Below are 20066 nucleotides of genomic sequence, written 5' to 3' on the forward strand. Positions count from 1 at the left end.
AGTCACAACTCGAATTCTTAGGACTAAGATATTTAAAGAAGTCATAAGTCTTGCTCACTCTTCCATTCTACCTTGTAATCCTGTCAATCTTTGTGTAACATCCTCTAATAATCCAACAGTCGATAGTATAAAATCTCGTATATGTAACAATCGTTTTATCATAGGAAAAGGTGAGTGTACTATTAAAGAAATGATTCTAGTTGATTGACGAAATCAATTTAATTAATATAATTCCCTAAATTTATTCTATGTAGTTAATTTATATTAAATTAAGTCTTAGTTTTCTTATTTTATGTACTGAGAAGTTGCATATATTATTATAATTAACTATTATTTTAGATACACAGAATTAATATAGCTTGCCTCCCTACATACTTTCATATTTTTCATGATATCATAGCAAAGTTTATGAAAACAATACACTTCCGCTACAATAATGGGAGAAAGCTCGAAGGAGAAGGGAGCCAACCAATCAGATCCGCTCTCTTTGCATCATTCCGGGCAAAAAATCTATAAATTCCTCTGTTGTTCCCAATATGGAGAGGAGTGAAACTAAGTAGTTGATGACAAAACAATATGATCAGATTATTACCCTCCTTCGCAAAGACATCGGTAACACTGAATCTCTTATCAATACCTCAGGTATCGATTCTATTTATGCAAGTAGTACATGGATTTTGGACAGTGGTGCTACTGATCACGTATGTAATACTCCACCTACTGCAATTAAATTTTTCTCTAAACATGATTTTGTGCAACTACCAAATGGAGGGCATGCAGAGATAAAATCCATCGAGTCTAAGAAATTAAGCAACAATATGACTGTTGAGAATGTACTCTATGTTCCAAAATTTAAGTTAAACTTGCTTTTGATTAGCAAACTTACACATGTTCTAGGTTGCATAGTGACATTTTACCCTGATTCTTGTGTAATGTAGGATTTAACTACGAAGAAGACGATTGGGTTGGGTAAACCGAATCGCCTTTGCAGCACCATCAACCATACATCCAACCTCTGGCATAAACGTCTTCGGCATCCCTCCGTTCATCCACTATGGTCACTATCTAAAACTATTGCAGACATTTCTTTAGAATCAAGCAATGTTTGTGATATTTATCATTTAGCAAAACAATGTCGTTTACGTTTTTCCATTAGTAATATTTCCAGTCATGAACCTTTTGATCTAATACATTGTGATATTTGGGGACCCCAGAGAATCCACTCCTATTATGGAGCAAAATATTTTTTTGACAATTGTTGATAATTATTCTCGTTATACCTGGGTTCATCTCATGCGTCAAAAGTATGAAGTTTAATCAATTATCAAGAATTTTTTCTCTTGGGTCAAAACACAACATAATCGCTAAGTCAAAACATTAAGATCTGATAATGGGCTAGAATTTCTTTCTTTGCAAACCTTCTTTGATGGCAATGACACCAATTTTCATCGATCCTGTACTTGCACACCCCAACAAAATGGGGTAGTTGAACGTAAACATCGTCATCTCTTAAATGTAGCCCGAGCCATTTGCTTTCAAGCCAATCTTCCTTTGAAATTTTGGGGGAAATATATTAAAGCAGCATGTTATCTTGTTAATCGTTTACTCACACCACTTTTATCAAATAAAACACCATATGAAAAATTGCATAATAAAATACCCTCTTATTCCCACTTATGGGTCTATGGTTGTCTTTGTTTTGCCACAAATCTACAACCCACTCATAAATTCGATGCCCGTGCATGACGTTGTATTTTTCTTGGGTATCCACCAAGGCAAAAAGGGTATCTTCTCTATGATTTGGCTGACAGAAAAATGATTACATCTCGAGATGTCATATTTTATGAAAATATTTTTTCATACTCAACCACGTCATATGATGACCAAGACGATATGCCAGTTTTGCCAAAGCCTGTCGATAAGGACATAGAGATACCTTTAATCACTCAACTTACACAAGATATCAATAATCCTACTCATAGCCACATTGACCTCCAACCCAATATCATGCCTACACAAAACCCGAACACACAAGAACAACCACATCAGCCAAATGAAATTTCTCTACAACCAGAATCACTACTCCGGAGATCTACTAGACCTAGTCGCACACCATCCCACATTCGAGATTATCAAGTCAACCATACTCTGCCAGCCACTACCTCGTCTCTTCTGGTTAAATCCAGTACTCAACACCCATTATCAAGGTATGTGTCATATTGTAATCTTTCTCCTTCACACCGTACTTTCATCTATAATGTTTCTCACTTGGTTGAGCCAGAAACATATGAGTAGGCCTGTAAAGATAAAAAATGGATTGAAGCGATGAATGCTGAAATTTCTGCACTAGAAGCAAATAAGACTTGGTCTCTTGTTCCTCTTCCTACAAGACATCGCCCCATTGATGCAAATGGATATACAAGATCAAGTACAACTTTAATGGTACTATTGAAAGATATAAAGCTCATCTAGTTGTCAAAGGATACATCCAACGAGAAGGTATTGATTATAATGAAATATTTGCTCCAGTTGCAAAACTCACCACTCTTCGATGCATACTAGCTATCGCATCTGTTCGTGGTTGGGCCCTTCACCAAATGGATGTTCAAAATATATTTTTACATGGCAACCTTGCAGAAGAAGTCTATATGCAACCACCCCCTGGTTTTCGTCGACAGGGGGAGTCACTTGTATGTCGACTTCATAAATCCCTTTACGGATTAAAACAAGCTTCAAGATCATGGTTCCAAAAGTTTCTTTCCACCATTACCAAGTTTGGTTTCAAAAGTTTCTTTCTACCATTACCAGGTTTGGACTCACTCTTCACACAGGTGTGTGAAAATTCCTTTACAATTATCTTATTGTATGTTGATGATATGATTATAGCAGGGAATGATCAAAAGGCCATAAACAATGTGAAGGCTTTTCTTGCAACTTGCTTTAAATTGAAGGACCTTGGTGTTGATACAGTCTGATCTGGATGTTGTTTTGCTGTTGACACTGATTTAAGTTTTATCAGATATTTAACTCAGATTAATTACTGATCTAGGTTGACTAGGTTGACCTGATTGAGAAAGTCCTAACTGGGATGTTAGGCAGTTGGAAAGTCCTGGTGAGTGAAGCCAGGCAGATTGGGAATCCTGGTGAGTGAAGCCAGGTGAAAACCCTAGTGAGTGAAGCTAGGTGCAAGTCCTGGTGAGTGAAGCCAGGCAAGGGAAAATCCAGATGGATCAAGGGTGATCGGACATCTGGTGTTGAAAAGTCCAAGAAGGAAACTTGGCATGCGAAGTCAGAGAGGGCTCGGTAGCTCGTTCTCTAGGACCAGATGAAGTCGGAGAGGGCTAGGGAGCTCGTTTCTCCGGACTAGGTCAGTCTGCTGACCGATCCACGGTATTGATTGTTCTGCATGCACTTTTTCTTCTTGCCGTATTTGTTTTCACCCGTCTGTTTTTAACCATCTGCTGTGAGTCTTTTTAGCTTGCAGGTCGCAGGTCACACTCTCATGGTTGAATTCAAATTAAGCTTCATTAAGAGAAGAAGACAAGTGCTCTTTTCACTGTGATTTGCTGCAACAGATGCATTTGAGGCATCAACGTTCACTGGCGAATCTGATTGCGATTGGGCTGCGCTCAGTTTGACCTCTACTTATTGGTTCGTATCCAGAGACGCCAGTGATGACTGTGATTTCATTGGTGTGAGTTCAGAGAACCAGGTAAGGAGAAAGAGGGATTGGCTGCAGCACTGATTCGTGCAGTCTGACCATGATCGGGAACAGGGCTTCAGAAGCAGTAAAAACAGCGAGAGGAAAGAAGAACACAACAACAAGAAAGCTGAAAGAAAAGTCTGTTGGGTGTGAAAACTTCTTGAGCTCTCGGGTGAACTGCGATCTCTGTTTTCCTTCACTGATCCTCGCGTGGTTGTAAGCATTTTTCATTCTTCTCTGCCACCGAGCTTCTGTAAGTCTTGTGCTTTAACTTAGATATTTCTTGAGACTTTGTGGGAAGGTTACTCCACCTACAAGGAGGATCTTTAGCCGGAATTCTTCCGGGGTGCGATCTACCGAAGATCAAGGAGTCGTCCACCTTACGGACACGCCGAGGAGTAGGGGCAAGTTATCCCCGAACCTCGTAAATCTGTGTATCAGTGTTTGTGTGTTGGTTTTCGTTTCGTTTTAGTTTGCTTATTCCGCTGCGCTAACTAGTTTCTGTGTAGAACTCTCTGCTTAAGTTTTTAAAGAGGCTATTCACCCCCCCTCTAGCCATCTAAGATCCCAACAAGTGGTATCAGAGCAAGGGGCTCTTTGATTCGGATTAACACCCAAAAGAGCAAACAAGGATGGCTATGAAGGAAGGCTTTAGCACAAATCGACCACCCTACTTTGAAGGAGCAGATTTTCAATATTGGAAGGGCCGCATGGAGTATTACCTCAAGACCGACATTGCCATGTGGTTCTCAGTCAAGGAAGGTTTCACACCACCAAAGGATGAAGAAGGTAAGGAACTCGATTCGTCAAGGTGGTCTAACTCCGCAAAGCACAAGCCGATGCCAAGGCTATGGTCACCTTGCAATGTGGAATCGCCAAGGACCAACTCGTCAAGGTAGGTCCGTTCTCAAGTGCAAGAGACTTATGGAACAAACTCATCGAGCTCCAAGAGGGAACTCGAGATTCTCGGATTGCCAAGAGGGACCTATTCTTGAATCAACTCCAAAATCTAACCATGAAGGACAATGAAACGGTAAGTGAACTTCATGGTAGATTCAAGGAGATCATCAACGGTCTACACTCTGTGGACGAACAAGTGGAGAATCGCGATCTAGTAAGGTATGCTCTTAAATCTTTTCCTAGGAATGCCTTGTGGTCATCTATGGTAGATGCCTACAAGGTATCCAAGGATCTTTCCATTGTTAAACTAGATGAATTTTTCTGTGAGATGGAACTTCATGAGCTTGCTAACAAAGGTCAAAAAGAGAAGGGTATTGCTTTATTTGCAGGACCAAAGAGCAAGGATGGAAGAAGGAAGAAGGAAAAGAAGAAGGAAAAGGAGATTTCCTCATCCACCTCTTCCTCCGAATCCGATGATGAAAGTGGATCATCATCAAGTGAGATGGCGAACTTTGTAAGAAGGATTATGAGAAGAAGCCGAAGATACAAAGGAAAAGGTAAAACTAATGATCAAAATTTTGATAAATCTAATGTTATATGTTATGAGTGTAGCAAGAAAGGACACATTCGGAGCGAGTGTCCGAAATTAAAGAGGAAGGAGGAACGAGCCAAAAAGAAGGAGGAAAGAGCCAAGAAGAAGAAGGCTCTCAAGGCCACTTGGGATGAGTCCTCATCAAGCTCATCGGAGGAAGAAGAGAAGATGGAAAAGAGCACACGACAATTAGCACTCATGGCAAGGGAGGTTTCGGACTCCGAAAGTGAGGGAGATTCGAGCGACGCTTCAACCGCGGCTTCATCATCGTCGGATGATGAAGAGGTAACCTCTTCTCATATAGAAAAGTGTTATAAGACTATCACTCACTTATCTACATTGCTTAAAAAGTCAAAAACAGAAAATAAAGTGTTAAAAGAAGAAGTAAAAACCTTAAGGACCCTTAGGGAAGATGAGGTCGATGACCTACATCTAGAAGTCCTTGAGGATGAGAACAAGGCTTTAAAGGGTGAGGTTGAGAAACTCAAGAAAATGCTTGAGAAGTTCTCAACTAGCTCTAAGACTCTAGACATGATTCTAAACGCCCAAAGGGCAGTCTACAACAAGGCCGGGCTAGGGTATCAACCCAAGGAGTCGAGTTTCATTTCCCTAATGTCTAGAACTCAAAATAGTAGATCACATGTTTCTAGGGCTCATGGAACTAGGAAAGGTATGACCAAGGCATGGGTCCCTAGGTCTTTCGTTGTAGAAGCATTAGGTCCCAAGATTTGGGTACCTAAAACCTCTATCTTCCGTGTCTTGTAGGCATTGGTCGAGGGGGAGCATCTATCAACTTGGTTTGTTGATAGTGGATGCTCCAAGCACATGACCGGGGACAGATCACTGTTTACAACCATTCAAAACAAAAGTAGAAGTAATGTGTCGTTTGGTAATAATGGAAGCCTTAAGGTTGTAGGAGTTGGAGACATTCATATATCCGAATGTCTCCATATCAAGAATGTCCTTCTAGTCAAGGGGATGACTTTTAATCTCTTAAGTGTCAGTCAATTGTGTGATACGGGTTACACAATTGAATTTCATTCAAGTCAATGTTTGGTTAAACACATTGACACACTTGACACGGTACTAGTAGGCACAAGGGTTGATAATATTTATCAAGTATCGTTTAAAAGTGCTACTAATGCTTTGATTAAGTGTTTCATGTCGAAAAAAGAAGAGTCTTGGCTATGACATAGAAGGTTGGCACATGTAAACATGAAGAACATCCGGAAGTTGGCCAACCAAGGATTAGTGCGAGACTTACCTAGCATCAAATACCACAAGACCAAACTATGTGATGCATGTCAAAAGGGTAAGCAAACAAAAGTTGTTCATAAAGGTAAAAGCACTGTAAGTACATCTACTGCTTTAGATTTATTGCACATGGACCTATTTGATTGCAGTAGTGTAATATCATTGAATGGAAGTAGATATTGCTTGGTAATCGTTGATGATTTTACTAGATACACATGGACTTTCTTTTTGAAACATAAGGACCAAACTATAGATATTTTTATTTCCTTTTGTAGAAGAACTGAAAATGAAAAATCGACAACAATTAAAACCATTAGAAGTGATCATGGTGGGGAATTTCAAAATCATAGGTTTTTAGAGTTTTGTCAAGAAAAGGGATATAGGCATGAGTTCTCTACTCCAAGGACCCCACAGCAAAATGGGGTTGTGGAGAGAAAGAACCGAGTCCTACAAGAGGCTGCACGAAGCATGCTTCATGTGAAGCCAGGCAAGGGAAAATCCAGATGGATCAAGGGTTATCGGACATCTGGTGTTAAAAAGGCCAAGAAGGAAACTTGGCATGCGAAGCCAGAGAGGGCTCGGTAGCTCGGTCTCTAGGACCAGATGAAGTCGGAGAGGGCTAGGGAGCTCGTTTCTCCGGACTAGGTCAGAGAGGGCTCGACCCGGACTAAGTGCACTTTTTCTTCTTGCCGTATTTGTTTTCACCCGTCTGTTTTTAACCATCTGCTGTGAGTCTTTTTAGCTTGCAGGTTGCAGGTCACACTCTCATGGTTGAATTCAAATTAAGCTTCATTAAGAGAAGAAGACAAGTGCTCTTTTCACTGTGATTTGCTGCAACAGATGCATTTGAGGCATCAACGTTCACTGGCGAATCTGATTGCGATTGGGCTGCGCTCAGTTTGACCTCTACTTATTGGTTCGTATCCAGAGACGCCAGTGATGACTGTGATTTCATTGGTGTGAGTTCAGAGAACCAGGTAAGGAGAAAGAGGGATTGGCTGCAGCATTGATTCGTGCAGTCTGACCATGATCGGGAACAGGGCTTCAGAAGCAGTAAAAAACAGCGAGAGGAAAGAAGAACACAACAACAAGAAAGCTTGAAAGAAAAGTCTGTGCTGTTGTGCGAAGTTCTTGAGCTCTCGGGTGAACTGCGATCTTTGTTCTGCTACTGATCCTCGCGTGGTTGTAAGCATTTTTCATTCTTCTCTGCCACCGAGCTTCTGTAAGTCTTGTGCTTTAACTTAGATATTTCTTGAGACTTTGTGGGAAGGTTACTCCACCTACAAGGAGGATCTTTAGCCGGAATTCTTCCGGGGTGCGATCTACCGAAGATCAAGGAGTCGTCCACCTTACGGACACGCCGAGGAGTAGGGGCAAGTTATCCCCGAACCTCGTAAATCTGTGTATCAGTGTTTGTGTGCTGGTTTTCATTTTGTTTTAGTTTGCTTATTCCGCTGCGCTAACTAGTTTCTGTGTAGAACTCTCTGCTTAAGTTTTTAAAGAGGCTATTCACTTGGAATGTTAAAATATTTCCTTGGAATTGAAGTAGCTCGTTCTAAAATGGGCATTGACATCAACCAACGTAAATACACACTCGATCTTCTTCAAGAAATAGGATTGCTTGGTGCAAAACCTGCTAAGTTTCCCATGGAACAATCCTTGAAGCTCACCTCAAATTAAATAATGGCAACTTACTCAAAGATCCGATGCATTATCGACGATTGATAGGAAAGTTGATTTACTTAACCATCACAAGAATAGAAATTTCATTTCCAGTCAATACTCTTAGTCAATTTATGCAGGAACCCAGATAACCTCACCTTGATGCAGTTCATCGATTGCTTCGATATTTAAAAGGTACACTAGGACAAGGATTATTTTTTTCCTTCTAAAGGTGATTTAAGTTTGATCGGGTTCAGCGATGTCGACTAGGGTGGAGACATTTCTACACAACAATCAGTCACTGGTTATTGTGTTTTTCTTGAAAAAACTCTTATCTCATGGAAAAGTAAAAACAAAACACTGTGTTTAAGTCTTCAGCTGAGGCAGAATATAGATCCATGGCTTCCACTACTTGTGAAGTAACTTGGCTAAGGTACTTATCACTACAAAAAAAAACCTGCAAATAACGACGGAATTCCCGACTGAATTCAATTCGGTCAGTGGTTACTGACTGAATAAATATCAGTCGGACAATTATCGACTGAATTTAATTCAGTCGGTGATTTCTGAGTGAATTAAATTCAGTCGAAAAATATTGACTGAATAGATATTTCAGTCAGTATTTACCGACTGAAGTTTTTATTCAGTCGGCAAATCCTTTAACGGGTTCGGGTGTTGATGTTTACCGACGGAATGCTAGTTTCGTCGATAAATACTGGTATTTGGGCGCTCCGATTCGGTAGTGTTCAGGGATAGGAATTACTGATGGATTGTAACAATCAGTCGAAAATTACCGACGGAATGCCAATTCCGTCGGTAAATTAGAGTAAAAATTAGGGCATGGTTCCACTTTCCTCTCCACGCGAACTCGATCTCCTCTCCGCATCCTCAACGATCGACAACCGGCGATCTTGGCGTCCAGCCTCGTGTCCTCTCCCGTTCTCGGCGATCAGCAACAGGCGACTCTGGTATGCTCCTCTCCTCCCTCTTCTCTTATGTTTGACGCGCACGTCGCCTGCTACGCCAGCGCCTGCTCCCCAGGAGAGTGCTCCACCGGCGGCTGCTCGCAGCAGCCAGCTGCCGCTGGTGCCTGCTCGCTGCAGGCCGGTGGCGCAGGCCCCTACTCACTGCAGGCCGACGCCGCAGGCCCCTACTCGTTGCAGGCCGGCGCCACATGCCCCTGCTCGCGGCAGCCGGCCGCCGCAGGCCCTTGCTCGCGGCAGGCCGGGCGCCGCAAGCCCCTGCTCGCGGCAGCCGCCGCAGGCCCCTGCTCGTGATAGGCTGGGCGCCACAGGCCCGTGCTCGCGGCTGGCCGCATGCCCATGCTCACGGCTAGCCGCAGGCCCCTGCTCGTGGCTGTCCGCAGGCCCCTGCTCGCGGCTGGCCGCAGCCTCCATGATCGCGGCTAGTCGTAGGCCCCTGCTCGCGGCTGACCACAGGCCCCTGCTTACATTCTATAAATTAGATTTGTTTTACTTGCATTATCTTTTATTTAATAGACTTAGTTTCATTATATGTATTGTTATTTCATTTAATGAGAGTTTATGCAACAACATAGAATTTTGGTAATATTTTACGAAGATCATGAGATGAAACTGAGCTCATAATGCTTTATTAGGTAGCAATGTATATGACCAAAGCTTGGATGTATAATCGATTAGAAAATGGATTTCTCAGAGCTGATTTTATTGCTGAAGTTGAACAGTTCGTGAACTTTGCTAAAAAGTCATCCAGAATGGTGTCGAGTATCTACATACAGATTTACTCCTGATGGCCATTGAGTATCCACATACATTACAATAAAATTTAAAGAAAGAGTTTGCATTGCTGGTACTACATGGAGACATGTAGATAGTGAGACTAAATGTTTTTATTATAAAGAATTTTGTGATAAGTAACTTGAATATGTACAATATATTTATTCTTTAATATACTAAATTTTTAATTTCTAATTACAGAAAAAATATACATGGGAGGATGGACACGAGGCAGAATTTGTAGCGACTTGGAATATTTACTGTGCCAAGTTATACAAAGACCTTTTATATTATATGAGAAAGGATGACACTAGACCAGCTTATGTATCCGACGAGATTTGAAGTGCATGGACGACCACTTGGTCTATAGAAAGATGGTAGATAAAGACTCTAAAAACTCGAGAAAATAGGAATACAGAGCCATGTGGCCCGAGTACCGGATCTGCTCGGCATACATCAAGATCTCGATCTATTGTTGAGCACGCCATGGATCTGGTGAATTAAATTTAATATTTTGTAAATTAAATTTTTATTATTAACAAGCTTGTATATTTGTGACTCAACTTATTTGTGCATGCAGGAGCGTTCTTTAGAAAGACAACCCACTTGTCTAGAGGTCTTTCTTAAGACTCACAAGAGAAAGGATGATACATATGTAGATCTTCGATCGAAGAACATTCGGATTTGAATTATTAACTTTATTATATTTAATCATTATTAATGATTAATTAACTTTAGTAATTGTGTACAAGATATAAATTGTATATTTTTTTTCTACACAGGAGGAAATGACAAGTAGGGTTGCTCAGGCATCTGAGCCACCAGTAAAGGGAGGGGAGTCACAGGATCTATCCACCCAGAAAATAAATGAAATTTATTATGATGTTGTGGGTGGAAGGACAAAGAACTCCTCTCTCTACAGTCTTGGCTCCCAGGTCAAGGTGGTATTTGATCGCTTGAGGACTCCTAGGGGTCGTGTCAGTTCCTCTCCTTCTTCTTCTGAGGTGGAGTCATTAAGAAAAGAAAATCAAGAATTGAAGACTCAGATGACTACCATGGATCAGAGATGGGAGGAGAGATGGGGCTGCTCAGGAGCAGACATTGTCCCAGATGCGAGCAATCATTGCTAAATGAGACCGATCACAGCAACCCCAGTCACAGGAGCCCCAGTCAGAGCATTGTATTGAGTCAAAGGAAACTTGAGACCCATTAGACCCTGCTGATGATTAAATTTTTCTGAGATATGTTCAATTACAACTTAATTTTTTTTCTTAGTGCAATCATCCTAGTTATTATTCTGTTCTCTTGTGTGAAATCATCTAGTCTAAATTCTGTTATGGAATGCATGTCTCATATGTGTATTAGGGGTTGCTATTGCATACCTAGTAGACATGTTATTAGGCTCTAGTGCTGCTGCCTGCCGATAGACATTAATCTTGTAGAAAATTAATATTGAAAAATGAAAAAATAAATAAATCATGTAGTTGGATCTTCTGACTTTGAAGACAATTGATCAAACGATAAATTAACAGACTATCCAAACATTTATTTGGAGATACAGACTAAGTTATTTAGTTGGAACAAAATTTAACTTGCTTTCTGGATTAGTAAGCAAAGAAACAAAGAAAACTACTCCAGGCACTATTTGGCACTCCTATGATCACCCAGTACATAGTATGCATTTGCAAGATTCACCCATATTATTCTAGATCGGAGATCAGATTTTAGCGTTGCTAATAAGCACTCTTTTGCGACAGTTGCAACTCTATTTGTTGCAAAAAAGCCCCTTGTCTTGCATTGGCACCTAGACTTAAAATGTTCAAGGATGTCAAAAGGGTTGGTTGTTCACTCTGAGATGAAACTATGGATGAAAATGTTATTAATTCAATATTAGTGTTGTTTGATTATGAACCGAAATTATGGATGAAAATGTTATTAATTCAATATTAGTGTTGTTTGATTGTGAACCGAACATCTGGTTTACTTTCTCCATCATAAAATTTCTCATAACCATTGCATAATTTTTCGACACTTTAACCATGCTACTGGAAGAAGTAGAAAAAAATAAAGAAGCTAGATTATTGATCTACTAACAGTGTCTTATTTGATTGATTAACCATCCTTGCCACCAATAACCAAGCCGTAGTTGGCATATCATCCTCAATTTTAGTAGTTGTATGCTTAAAGTATATTGTAGTTGTTTTTAGGTTTCAGATTCTTAAGGGGTTTTAATTTATCATACATTAATTAAGTGAAGTATAATTATTCTATTTGGATATTCTTAGATATTTATCTTAAATTGTATTACATTTTTCAGGAGTTCATATTGATACATTTACCACCGTACTATCATTGGATATCTACAATATAATCCAGGTATTTTATTACATGCAAAATTAGTTATATATTATAATTTTTTAGTTATATATTATATTTATATCGATTCGGTCTGATTATAATCTATTATATTTGACTTTTACAGGATTATATTTGGATATATGTGTAGGTGATGTATCATGGTAAATTTGAATATTTTGTATTTGACTTTCACTTGTCAGTACTTTTGGATGTTTATGATTGTCAGAATTTGATATTTGGATAGTTATATTTTATTTTGTATTGAATTTTGGATATGTGACCACTTATTAGTATGTTTTGTATTATTTTTTAGACAGTTTTATCATTTGTTTGTGAGCATATTGTATGTTGTGTTGGTTGTTGATTGTGTGGATTGTGAATGATGTATGACTTGTGTTTGTGTTACCATCGCTTGTGATGGTTTTTATTGTATAAAAATTGTATATATGATAAGTGGAAAATGCGAAGGAGGGATTTCAAATTTTTTACTGCATATTGCCGACGGAATTCAATATTTCGTCGGTGATTTCCGACGGAAATCCACATTCCGTCGGTAATTTATCGAACTGCAACAGGGTCTTTACGATAAAATGCCGACGGAAAATGTAATTCCGTCGGAAATCACCGACGGAAAAGGTAACTCCGTCGGAAATCAGCGACAGAATATTGAATTCCGTCGGAAATCACTAACGGAATATTGAATTCCGTCAGTAATCACCGACGGAATTATCTTTTCCGTCGGTGATTTCCCGACTATATTTTATTCCGTCGGTAACCTCCGTTACATTCCGTTTGCCCTTTGCCCTTTGCCCTTTGCCCTTTGACCTTTGCCGACTGGATAAGTTTTTTGTCGTTAATATATACCGACGAAATTCATGAATTCCGTCGGTAATTTCCGACCGAATATAATTTCCGTCGATAAATTGTGCGACGATCCAATTCTTCCCGATATCAAAAATTCCGTCGGTATTCTGTCGGAAAACTCATTTACCTACGAAATACCGACGGAATATTCAGTCGTTATTCGCGACTATTTTTGTTGTGTATTATGAGATTTGGGCATTAATCATCAACAACCAATACTTTTATATTGTGATAATCAAACAGCTACACACATCGCTGTCAATCCAGTTTTTCATAAAAGAACAAAACACATTGAGATAGACGGTCACATTGTCCGCGAGCGAATCGAAAAAGGAGAAATTAAGACTGCTTATGTGCCAAGTGAAAACCACATCGCAAATATATTCACCAAGACATTAGGTAAATCTCCATTTCACACATTCACAAGCTGTATTCTTAACATCCACACTCCAATTTGAGGAGAGTATTAAAGAAATAATTCTAACGAAATCAATTTAATTAATATGATTTCCTAAATATATTCTATATAATTAATTCATATTAAATTTAGTCTTAATTTCCTTATTTTATGTATTGAAAAGTTATATATATTTTTATAATTGACTTTTATTTTAGATACACAAAATTAATATAATTTTTCTTCCAACATACTTTCATATTTTTCATGTACCGCTTCTGAGATCCGTACACTTTACTACCTCCGTAACCGAGTGGGCCGCCTCTCCACCTATGTTGGATCACACTTAAAAACAGCTATTGTTATATGTTGGGGTTAAAGGAGAAGGCAAGAGTCATGCATGAAATTATCCTCTTATTATTATTTTTTGCTTCACAATGTCTTAATTTTCTTGATACCTTACTCTTAAAAGAATTAGGGTAAAGATTAAAAAGACATTATTATTATTAGCAGCAGCAGCAGTGAAAAACAGATGTTCTTATTTTTTTAAAATTTATCATATTTTTTTTAAAAAAAATTCATAATAGTTAGCATTAGATATTATAGATAGCATATTATTATATTAAAATATGCTTTATCACTTAATTAAAATTATTTTAATATTATTATAATAAGTATAATTATAGTTGTTATGATATGAAATAAGTTGAATAAAATTATTTTAATTAAATTAAATTAAAAAAATTATATTAAGATATTTTAAAGCAATTTTATTAAAATTATTTAAATTTATCAAAACGACTCTAGCTTGATTAAACTCTCATTGCAGCTGGTGTTATTATAACAGAGTTAAATTGGATTTTAACCGATTTAGAATTATTTTAATCGATAAAAAAGAGTATTTTTATTTATTAATATTTTATTTATTATAATTTTAATATTTTCTCCTTATAATTACTCCGCGATGGATCAGACCATCCGTTTGGTTCTGGGGCGTCAGGATTGGAAAAGCTCTGGGCGTCCCTTTTCGATTGGTCGCTGCGGTCGCCTTGCCATCCACCGGAGGAAGCAGCACAGTAGCAGCGCCATCGCCATCGTGCTTGCCGTCTCCTTCGCGTTTTCTAACTAGCCCTTGTCGAGGTCTAGGGTTCTGTATTCCCACCTCCTCATACTCCTTGGGACGCCCTTTCATCCATGTCTGCCGCTTGCCGTTCCCTCGCTCTACCTCCGTTGACTCCCCTGCCCTCGCCATCTAGGGCTCGCAGTTCCCTGAGAACCGTTTCTTCTCTACCTTCGACATTTGGGCGGTCTTTGTCAGCTTGCAGAGCTCCCAGAAAGGTTGGTAGTTGAACATAATAGAGGTTGGGGATGGAAAAGGTCTTATGAGAGTTTTTCCCATGGAAAACTTTGATTTTTCATCAGAAAAAGGGTTCGATTATGGGGTTTTGTTTTCTGCAGGGATGGAAGACTGCTCGTGTGTCGTGCTTTATGCACGAGGAGGACGAGGAGGAGACATCATCCAGCAAGAGGGAATTTGATTTTGTGGAAGTTAAGCAAGGCGGGGAAGTAGGAGAGACTAAGCTGGAAGAATCAGGGAAGGAGAAAGCAGGTTGGATTTTGCGAATTGGGAAGGTCAGTAACCCGTATTCAATTTTAGACGCTACTGTTATGATTCTGTGACTGTTTCATTGTGGTGGACTTTTGTTTTCGGGTTGCGATGTATTATCAAGTTATTCTACTTTTGGGCACGAACAAATTTTGCATTTGGAAGCCACTGCATGCTAACATAAAGGAATGAACGAATCAAAAGGCAGTGTGAACTTTGTAAACATTTTATAACTACATAAGTTTGTATGTCTTTTGTAAAGATCCGGTGGATCTTGGACTACTCTCCTTTCCTTTGTTGGTAATAAGCTTACAACATCTTCTCTATAGTTAGTTGTATAGTAGTGCACTTACATAGAATCCATGAGGCTTATTTAGGGTCTCACTCTTGTCAAACCTTCTAGAAGAAGGGGTTGGATTTCTATGTTAAGAAAGCTACATTTAAGGTTGAACTTCTACGTAATGAAAGCAGCTGCAACCACAAGGGGTACAATTCTCTCTTAGCATCTATACATGATCTGTTCTAAGCTTGAGGAGATACCAAAACTGGTTGTGTGGTACATGGGTTATAGCACCTTGAGTTGTCTTTTGAGATTCAATCAGGAGATGCAGCCTCCTCTTCACAAAGGTATCAAAAATATATGCAATTTGCTTGCTGATATCAGGCCACCACTTCATAGGAATATGCAAGACATATATAGTCCTTATTTATATTTTACTTGAACTGATTTATATATGGTCCTTATGTGGGACATATATGGTCTTTGTTCATAAGAGCATAGTTTAAATAGTTACGTAGAACTTAACCGATATAAAGTGTCCATAAAAGGCTAACATCTGTTTTATAATAAATAACCCAATGCAAATAAGACCTACATCTTTACATAAGAATAGATCATTTAGTGGCTACCCAAAAGCTTTAACACCGATTAGAGTATTTTTTGGGACGGAAATAAACTAACTAAATCACATCAATGTTCTAATACGCCTTGTTTGTTTACTGGAGGAGTTCAGGAAAGGAAATCTGGGAGATGAAAGATTGGGTAACAAGATTTATCAATTGCTATAGAAAGTAAAAAGATGATAACTTTTAGCCTTTTAGTACCTGATAGATGTTAGTTGGTTGAAACTCAACAATGTTTGAATTTTGTGAGCCTAAGCAAAGAAAAATGCAGTCTGCATAAATGCTATGTAGCCCATGAAATTTCTCATCTTGAATGCCTGTCACTCCTATCTTCAGTAGGATGGACACTCCTATCTTTATTTCGTAGGCATTTATTTATTTAAAAACAACTGGTGTGTTTGTTTAAACAAAGCATACACAACATATTTATCTCATATCCATGGAGTTGATAAGGTAACTCATAAAACCCGAAAGAAAAACCTGCTTAGGTATCTGAACAACATTGGCAAATTACTGTTCCCCTTTCTAATTGTATGTGATTCCTCTATCTCTATAAAATTTTCAACATGACCTTTTGTCTTAAATCAGATTAATTAGAGTTTATGGCATTGGCAGTGCTTTTTCACTTCTTAAATATTGTACCAAAACATCAGCATCTGTCTCTAGGCGAGTCCTTCCATTTAGTTTGAGCTTTTTTAGGTGGTACAAACCGTCTTTAATAGTCAAAGCTTCATTTCATTATGTTCCTGCCTCTTGCTTGTCAGTCTCCACAAATCAAGGCAGAAGTTAGTTTGGGAAAAATGATCTAATTTGAATATTAGTAGTCTATACATTTGCATAGAGCTCATTGGAGGATATGGTCCTTGAAACGATGCAATAATGACAATAACAACAACCAAACCTTATCCCATTAGGTGGGGTCGAGACAAACTGACCTTAATAGTCAAGACAAATACAATTTGACAATGAAAGTTAGAGGAATCATTGTGTGCTCATTGACAACACTGTTGACATTTTAATGTAACAGTCAATTTGGTGTAATATTCAAACAGTGAAGTTACAAATTGCCCAATCGTGATCTTTCCTTGACATAATTCAATAGAAATATAAATCTCCATGAATTGGCAAAAGAACAAAATCAAATAAGGGATCTTGATAGCTTCTCTTTTCCAGAGAAAAAAAAAGAGCATCTTAAAAATGAAAAGTAAAAAATTAGAGTTGCCATCATCTTCTTCACTTGGCTACATGATATATTATAAAGGATGCTTGATCTTCACTCTAAACCATTTTTCTCATCAATAATTTCCCTTTCATTTTTTGAAATGGACTTCTTTATCTTACAAAATAAACAAAATCTTAGCTTTTGCCTCCTAGTATCTGTGGTTGAAATGGATCATGTACAAGGAAACTTCATTTTTTTAAAGTAGAATTTTGTATTTTCTTTGATTTTCCTTCACTTATCTGATTAGAATTCAAGGTGTAAAAGTTAAAGAGGAACCAAAGAAAACTATACAAATGGATTAATTACCATGTGCATTACATTTACTGGTGATGTAGCCATGCATGATGAGATCAATGCAGCAAGCTTCAACAAAGTTGCAACACATGGCTTATTGTTGGGATTGTTATCGTAGTAGGTACTATGGAAGCTCTATGAATATATAAATGACACTAAACACCTTCAAACTATTGAGATTTCTTAAATTTCCATAATAAACAACCATTGTGTGCTCGAATACAATGGATATTATATATTTAAGATGGTCTTTTATTTCATGTTGCAAGACCCAACTTTTGGGTATACCTTTTCTTTAACACTTGTTTTTCTATTGAAAAACTAGTTTTTCTATTTAGCTTTTCTGGGTTAGGATGAAAGCATTTGCTCATTGCTTGTTTATTTAGGCTGTACTATTTACCTAACATGATACTTTTCAGGTGCTAACCAAGATCTTCACTCTTAATGGCAATGGTTGGACAGTACCATGGACTTTGGAAACAATTGTCCAAGTTAGTAATTTATCTAGCAGTCTGTTGTCTTCACCTTTTTATTTTTAACTGAATATTTTAAGATGATATAGTTTTGGCAGTAGTTTCATTTGGGCTTTTTCATCAATTTGAGATGGACCAGCCTCTTTTGTGTTTTGCTAATTTGAGTTTAATTTTTCTCAAGTTCTTTTCCACCAAAAAAAACGAGCTGTTTAGTCTTTCATGCATCTCCTTTAACTTTACCTGGTTTAAAAATCTGTTTTGATTGTAAAAATGGGAGTAACTCTGTTCAATGTTTTGTGGAATCTCAGTACTTCAGTTTCTTGAGTTGCATATCCATAGACATTTGCCTGTCTTGAAGTTGTACCTATGCAAGGTCTTTGAAATTCATCTGGAATTGTGCTCTATCACTAATCTTATTAGAGTGGGTTGTTGCTTGTGCATCTTGTTGTTCTCTTAGTTGACTCACGTATAGCCTTACAACTATCTGCATGTCAATGCCCGTCAATAACATTTTGTAATTCCTTTCATTTTCTTGTTTATTTGTAGCAGAAGCAATTAATATCTCTCCATAATTTTGCAAATTATTTCACTTACCAAATTTTGCAATTAATCATCTTTCATATTAAAAAACACTATAATATGGATGCTCCATCAAAGTATGAAATTAAAATCCATGTCCTTGCCAACCAGATTACTTGATTTTTTGGATAAAAGAACTGATATATTGACCATATAACATATTTGTCTCCAGAGTATAGTTAGGTCACCACTTTGTCGTTTTAGAGGAGAAGTTTCAACTTGTCCTCATTTATCAGTCTTTTTTTTTACGTGGAAAGTTAATGTATAATGCCCTATCCTTGTTTTTCTTATTCTCTATCTTTTATTTGCCTATTCTTGATGGTTATAGTTAGTGCTGTAACATGTGGTCTGTTCTGATAGCTGATACCATGGTTCATTCAACTATATGGTTATAACAATTACCATGTGTTCCAAGTTCATGCGCAATTATTACATCCAGTCTTTTCAAAATTAAGTAAAATGATGAATTTTCAGGTAATGCTTCTTTGGATCGCATCGTTCTGGTTTGTGGGATCCTGGATAATTCCATTCTTGGCTCATGCAGCTGGTTTTAGCAAGGAATCTCTGACACACCGAGGTCAGGCTTTGTACAGCCTCCTTACGGATGTAGCTGAAGGTCTAGCTGGGATTGCAATCCTGCATCGATGTCTTTCCAGATTCCAACCCCTTCCATCAGGCTGGTTCCAATTCAATATCAAAGGTAAAAGCTGGCATTTAGATGTGGGTTTAGGATGCCTACTCTTTCCGTTGGTCAATCTTCTATCCCAGATCAACATAAGCATGGTGCCAGCTCTCCCTGCTCCTCCCGTCGGAGTTTCTAGCGTGGAGCAGTCAATTCTGGCCCGTGATCCCGTGGCCATGGTTATTTATGCCATTGTGGTATCTGTGTGCGCTCCCGTGTGGGAGGAGATTGTGTTCCGCGGCTTTCTTCTCCCTTCGCTGACCAGGTACATGCCATTATGGGGATCAATTTTGGTGAGTGCAGTTGCTTTTGCACTTGCACATTTTAATGCTCAGAGACTGCTTCCCTTGGTGTTCCTTGGAGTGGTAATGGGAGTGGTGTTTGCGAGATCCAAAAATTTGCTGCCTCCAATTCTCTTGCATAGCCTATGGAATGGTTTTGTCTTCTTGGATCTAATGAAATGACAACTTTTTTTGTTTGTTTGTAATATTAGTGACAATTGTGGTTTATTTCATATTTATTTGCCTAGTCCGTATGATTAGTAATGAAATGGGAAGGCATCTTTTCAAGGATCATCAATGATTTCCTTCTTTGAAGCATTCAGTTATACATATAATCAGGTTACATATACTAAAAAATTGTCATTTTGGGAAGATTTTGGGGTCGAAATTTGACGTATCTGAACATGTCTAATAGCTATCCGTAATTTTCCTTTTCTGTTGGCAACATATTAGTAAAGTACTGGGATGAGCGAATTATTTTTTTTACTACATGGTTAGAATCAAATAGTCAAACTTGAACAACATTCAAAAGAATAATA

The 20066-nt window shown here is 38.3% G+C and overlaps 1 protein-coding gene across 1 annotated transcript; it reads left to right on the top strand.

Annotated features, from left to right (window-relative positions):
• The first annotated feature begins 14469 nt into the window (after positions 1-14469).
• LOC122047086 lies at positions 14470-19821 on the top strand. Its single transcript, XM_042608128.1, has 4 exons — positions 14470-14825; positions 14946-15119; positions 17932-18003; positions 19039-19821. The coding sequence occupies exons 1-4, from the start codon at positions 14682-14684 to the stop codon at positions 19708-19710; spliced, it is 1062 nt and encodes a 353-aa protein (XP_042464062.1). The 5' UTR covers positions 14470-14681; the 3' UTR covers positions 19711-19821.
• Positions 19822-20066: the final 245 nt, after the last annotated feature.

Source organism: Zingiber officinale, chromosome 2B (assembly GCF_018446385.1).
Source record: "Zingiber officinale cultivar Zhangliang chromosome 2B, Zo_v1.1, whole genome shotgun sequence".
NCBI lineage: Eukaryota > Viridiplantae > Streptophyta > Magnoliopsida > Zingiberales > Zingiberaceae > Zingiber > Zingiber officinale.

Excerpts from the sequence above, each read along its gene's own strand:
- LOC122047086 (XM_042608128.1), top strand. The coding sequence starts at position 14,682 with ATGTCTGCCGCTTGCCGTTCCCTCGCTCTACCTCCGTTGACTCCCCTG. Across the intron at positions 14,826-14,945 it reads CTTGCAGAGCTCCCAGAAAG|GGATGGAAGACTGCTCGTGT; the intron begins GTTGGTAGTTGA and ends TGTTTTCTGCAG. Across the intron at positions 15,120-17,931 it reads GGATTTTGCGAATTGGGAAG|GTGCTAACCAAGATCTTCAC; the intron begins GTCAGTAACCCG and ends GATACTTTTCAG.